The sequence below is a fragment of the Pygoscelis adeliae genome, unplaced genomic scaffold (assembly GCF_000699105.1).
Source record: "Pygoscelis adeliae isolate BGI_AS28 unplaced genomic scaffold, ASM69910v1 Scaffold393, whole genome shotgun sequence".
Taxonomy (NCBI): Eukaryota; Metazoa; Chordata; class Aves; order Sphenisciformes; family Spheniscidae; genus Pygoscelis; species Pygoscelis adeliae.
The window spans coordinates 540548-546572 of record NW_008824376.1 but is presented as its reverse complement, the minus strand read 5'-3'; the positions used below and the strand labels follow the sequence as shown (position 1 = coordinate 546572).

Sequence of the window (6025 nt, the reverse complement as noted above, 5' to 3'; positions counted from 1 at the left end):
CAAGGTGCGGCGGGCGGGGGCGGCTTCGGGGTCTTCGGGAGCTGGGAAACGCCGTTCTCGGTGTTAGAGCCTGTTAGACCGTCCAGCGGGGCGCCTGGCGATGAAGGCCTGTGGTGGTGAATGTCACATCACTCGGCTTAAAATGCAATGTGGGTTTTTTTTCCACACAGTGCAAGCAGGCTGCTACAGGAGCAACGAATGTGGTGGTCTCAGTATACAGATATGTATTCATTAATACATGCATGACATTATATGTTAGTTTGCAATAATGAAAAGTCTTAAGTTCAAGTGTTGGTCAGTGCCTCCATTGGGGAGGTGGTTGGTAATCCAATATCCATTGGCAGGTAACTTTTATTTCGTGACCGTGCTTTTGTAACACGTTTTCCATCCAACGCACTGAAGGGCAGGCCCTCTGCGGCGGGCATACCCGCCAGGTCGAGTCAGCTCAGGGGCCTGTCGGGATAGACAGCACCTCATACCTGCCTCCAGCGCCTCTCCGCTGTGAAACGATGGCGTTTGATTCTGGGGGGCTCACATCAGCTCCTTCAGCTTTTTAATCCCTGATTATTGACAGCTTTAAATTCTCTGGTTTATATTTATTTTTCAGCTGAAATGTGGGAACTGTGGTGAAGTTTCTGAAAAATGGCAGTATCTGCGATTGATGGTATGTTTCCCTGTTGTAACCTGCATCAGAACAAAAATGAGAAAACAAACCTGCCTCTTACATACAAGCGATATTAGTGTCAGGGATGTGATGACTTGCACTTTAGATGAGGTAGTATTTTAATAGCTGTATGCGTTCAGGAAATGCTGTCATATTCCGTATTAAAAAAAATATTTGGAGACTGTTAATTGAAGTATGCCATTGGAATGGTGACTGTTGGTGACAAAGTATTTACGGCTGCTTTGAAAAGCTGCCTTTCTGTAAAAATATCATTTGAAAACAAATTTTGAAGTGATACCAGAATAAGGTTGTGCCTGCAGCATATTTCTCTGATGGAATCTTTTTGGAGAAGTTTAGGTAATTCAAGGTGAGTTAAGCATGCTAAATTAGCATTTGGAAACTGAAAAAAGCAGGATAAAATTTGTCAGGGATAAGAGAAGGTTCTGTTCTCAGGAATAATCATCCCTCTTTGTTGCATACTACTGAATGGCAAGAACGTATTTTGAGGAATTAATGGAACATGCATATATGGACAAGACATAACTATCCATTATTAACTATTTTAAGTTTAGAACAGAATTATTCTTTGATAATCACAGCTTTCTGAATTATAGATCTCTCTAGTTTAAAAAAAGCCTTCTCGTTGCAATATTTTTAAAAAGTTAAAGACCATTGTTGTAAAACTACTTTACCTTTGCAGAGGTTTCCAGTGGCTCAGCTAGAGTGCAGTTAAAAATGATGTCTCTATTGTCATGGTTTTTAGGACAGTGCTCCCCTGAAAGGAGGCAGAGGAAGTGCCACTATGGTGCAGAAATGCAAGCTGTGCTCCAGGGAGAACTCCATTGGTACGTGCTTAGAAATTTAAGAGACATCATCCATTTTACACTTTTTCTCCTAAGTTTATGTTTTAGTCCCCATTTTTGCTTGACACTGTTTGTAAAGAGCATTCACCAGGAATTTTTTTCCTTGTACACTGGTGCTTGAATTCACAACAGGTACATACTTGTCATCATGCTCATGAAGGAGACAGCAAGACCTCTGGGTGAGTTCAGGTTTCTGCGTGAACAAAACTCAGACCCATGATGTCACTTTACAAAAGCATGCAAGTTTTTTTGCATTGTTAGGGTAACAAAATGGTGTAATGTAAACTTCTCAGGAGAAGTGAGAAAAATTGAATTCTACCTTTTGAGGGCCAACTGCAGGAACTGCTTGGTTACTTTGTTTCTTTTACTTTGTATAAGGAAATTTCTTCAAAAGAAGAAGCTGGTGCTTGGTTTGTGATGAATAAAACTGAAGACATAATGCCACTCACTTTAATACTTCTGATTTTTTTTTTTTTAGATATTTTAAGTCAGACAATCAAACCTTACAATGTAAGTTTGTTTTCTCTTTTATATAACAAGTGAAAGATAAATAAGCATTAATAATATTTTGAGGTTTTGCTTTATCATCACATTCCACTTTCAAGAACACAAAAAGCTGGTATTCTCCTCTGACAGCAAATTGTCTCTTGTAGGCTCCTGCACACAGTGTCAAGCGTAGAATAATCCGTGATACATTTCATAAGCAAAACACAAAACTGTATCACTCAAATTAGAGGTGATTCTGTAATGCCCATATTAGTTTTCTTTTGAAGGCTTCTTTGTGGCAGATTACGAAATTCCAATTGGAATACCTATTAAATGAGCCCTAGGATTTTGCTGTCACTTGGGACATCAGAGTTGATAGTACTGCCTTTAAAGCAATTCATTCCTAGACTAATGCTTGTCACTGTTTCCCTATTAGAAGAAAACTAATGGTACTCTGACTCAATTATAGGCTGAAGACAGCGAGAAATTCAAAACGATAGTGGAGTTTGCCGAGGTCTGGAACCCGTTGACTTTCAGCCACAGGTGAGTTCTTATTTGTTTCTCTGTTTTTAAGAGCACTTCTTAGAGACTCTAGAGTGAGAAAATACACACTATTTGAAATGGTACTGCTCTTCCTGGAATGTCCTAGACCTCCCCGGTTTTCCATCCTCTCCACAGTTCGTTCTTTTACTTCTCCACAGTTCGTTCTTTTACTTCTCCACAGTTCGTTCTTTTACTTCATTTGACTCAAAAAAAACCACCAACAAAAAAACCCCAAGCAGCTAACACTAACGACTCTGGTATTCTTTGTGCCAGTAAAATCTAAATTAAACACTCCTTGGAGTCATATTCAAACTGCCTTACAGGTGACTCAGTACTGCTCACTGGAATTCATTTGAAAGGTCTTCATTGCTCAGGTTGTTGCAAAAGAGAGTCTTTCCTAAAGAGGAATTGTGAAAGTGCATAATTAGACAGCCACATTCAGGAGAGCGCCACTTTGCTTCTTGGGATGTTACAGAGAGTAGATGAAGTTCAGGTTATGAACAGTCTTCAGTATATGGCCTCTAAAAAAAAATGAATTTTCTTTGAGATTTGACATCACCAAAGCCATAGGAAATGAATATTGGCATTTTTCCATTTGAAACTTGATCAGACAAAGACTGATCAAGACAAAGATCAACAGCAGTTAAAGACTGTTGCAAAGCACACCTCAAGGTTCGGAGTTAAAGGATTTCTTCAGGTCCAAGCCAGTCTTCAGTGATTCATTTGCTTGTGCATGGTCGTGCTGTATGCAAGCTAACGCCCTACTATATTTAACCTATTATTCCAGTCGGATTAGGTGTAAATAGACTGACAAATATAAACCTGTCTTATCCTTCCCTCAGACTGTGACACTACGCTAAGAAACAGACCAAAAAAGCTGATCCTACAAAGAATTTGGTATAAATAAAATCACCGCTGCAGTGTGCTGCAGGAGGTTCTCTTTATTTATTTAAAATGAAGCCTATCTTTTCAAGGAACAGTATGGTTATTAGTTCATTCCTGTTTGAAAGCTTTGCAGCCAGACCTAGGAACTTGCACTTCAAGAAAAATCTATGAGACTATAAAATGTAGATGTTTATAGCTCTGCATCCTAGCTGTCAATTTTATTTTTATCTGCAGAACAAAGACTTCACAGTTGTAATAAAGCTTTTAATTTAATATTCTCAAAGTTTGGTCTGTGCACTCTATTGGAGAGTACACTTGAATCCCTGAGCAGGTATTTCAGTGAATTTTCTGATGCCTAAATGAGTAAATATATAGACTTCTGCAGTTCCAAACAATTCTATAAACTGCTTTATATTTGACATGATCTAAGCCAGCCTGGCTTCTCCACAACCTTAGATCTGGCTTTTGATTAGCACCAAACAGGATTGGCCATAGCATTACTGTATTTTCTTTGTATTTTTGATAGGCATAACGCAACCATACCTGAAGTCAATTTAGAGTGGCTTAATGCTTGCATGTCTTACTTAAGTTATAGTAGTTTTCTCAAAAAAATTATTGGAGTCTGAAAGCGGAGAAAGTGTCCTTTGATTCTCTGATATAAACCCTCTTTTTCTATCTAGTAGTAGCTCTAATAATGGGCAAGCACAATTTTTTCCCCTAGTTACTTATCTTTCTTGTTTAATGTGCTTAAGTAGATACATCTACTGCAAATCTGATATATAATTTTTGGCTTTACTTGAGGATAGTTCAGCTCCTTTCCTGTCTTTGTCCCTCAAGTGAATGCTTCAACTAAAAAATGGAGGTTTCTTTATAAAATTTCTCTTAAACCTTCTTAAGCTTCTTTGCTTTGTGGCACAACTGATAGTTTCATTGGTAACAAAAGTGTGACAATTCATTGTGTTGTAAAGTCAATAGGCATTTTTGCTTCTTTGGGGCGTGTGTGTTTATGCTGTAGCTGTTGGTCCTTTGCCAGTCAGCAGAGAGCAGACAAGTCACTGCATGTCCCAGCTCCCTTCTGCAGAGATTAAACGAGTTTCTGCTCTGACGCCAAAGCTGTAAGAATGCAAGTCCCACTGAGTGTCTGGTACAGAAGCTTGTAATTCCAGTCACATGGCTTCTTTTTCCTTGGAGGGCTGGTGAATATCTCCAGGTGGCAAAAGCAGGGCTTCTTTTATTTTTCGATTGTTTGTTCTATACTGCAGCTCAGCATTTTTGTCCCATGATGCTGATCTTCCTCTTCACCCCTAGCAGTTCCCTTGAGATTGGCTTCTGACAATTATATAAAGGCCATATTCACACTGAGCCTTGCAGATAGCTCTCCTGTTGTTACATCTGCCACACTCTGTGGTTTATTTTACTCGCAAGTGCTTAACCTTCCATTCAAATCCCGAAATATTTTAAAATCATGTGGCTTAGTTCACACATTCTTACACAGTTAAATGTCTGACTGGCACTAGTGGGGATTTCTTTATCAAAAATGCAAGTGTAGCTCCCTTGCAGAAAACCAGGAATAAGGTACCTTTGCTTTTTAGCCACTTAATAAAGTTCTGTAGTTAGAAATGGCAATGTAAGAAACCTTCCTGTTTGCTACAGTACAGAGGTGGCTGAGATTTTTAATTTTACTTTTAAAACTAATAAAACTTAATTTACAGCTTGATAACTGTGAACCCTAAAATGAGAGAGCTGTTCCTATAGAAGGTAAAACAGAACACCTTGTTCTTGTGCTATACCCCGCTAATACGCTATTTCCTTCCTAGTGCTATCCTTGCCTTCAACTCTTTAAAAACAGCAGCAGTAACAACAGTGAAGAACTCTCCCTTTTGAAATGATTGCTTGGGTATACTAATCTGTTCATTCAGCCAGCTGATCCTCCTTTTCATGTAAAGCTTGCTAGTTGCTTCTGTACCCAAATCCAATACAGGCTGCTCCTTCTCTAGAGTGGATTCTGGTGATATTTAAGCCAAAACTATTAACCCTTTCCCACATTTTCTTTCTATTGTTTTCTTGCAGTGTAAGTTTATTATGAAGCTATTTTATACATAATGCCTGTATGGATTCTGAACACAAATTAAAGCTATTAGTAGTTGGATGCTGCTATATAAACTTATAAACTCAGGTTTAACGTTATCTAGAATACTTGGAAATACCTTTTTGGCAGGAAAAACAGAGGAGCAGTGTTCCCTCATTTTACTCTGTGGTTGCTTAGATTGAATTTTCCCAATTCACAAACAGGGTCACAATCTTATACTGACCCTTAACCAGGAAAGAGCTTGACCATTCTTTCTACCTAATTTAAAAGAAATACAATGGAAGTTTGTGCTGAGTTACTTTCTTTAAACATGTTTCAATGATGATATTTATTATTTTCTTGGTACAACTTATTCTTAAAAACTTACTGCAAATGTGTTTGCAGGCAGGGTTTGCCGCTGAAGGTGCAGAATCTGGCACACCTTTCAATGACATAAACTTGTTAGAAAAGGTATGTTGTCTTAGTTTCATTAGTAAATCTAATTATCTAGCTTTC

General features: G+C 38.4%; 1 protein-coding gene across 1 annotated transcript in view; it reads left to right on the top strand.

Moving 5' to 3' along the window:
• The first annotated feature begins 611 nt into the window (after positions 1-611).
• The window catches only part of LOC103913667 (chromosome unknown open reading frame, human C1orf123), a 6456-nt gene continuing 1042 nt past the window's right edge, over positions 612-6025 (top strand). Inside the window, 7 exon segments of the mRNA XM_009320194.1 lie at positions 612-664; positions 1428-1509; positions 1650-1706; positions 2006-2037; positions 2483-2516; positions 2519-2556; positions 5915-5980. Coding sequence (XP_009318469.1) covers positions 662-664; positions 1428-1509; positions 1650-1706; positions 2006-2037; positions 2483-2516; positions 2519-2556; positions 5915-5980 — 312 coding nt within the window. The 5' untranslated portion in view covers positions 612-661.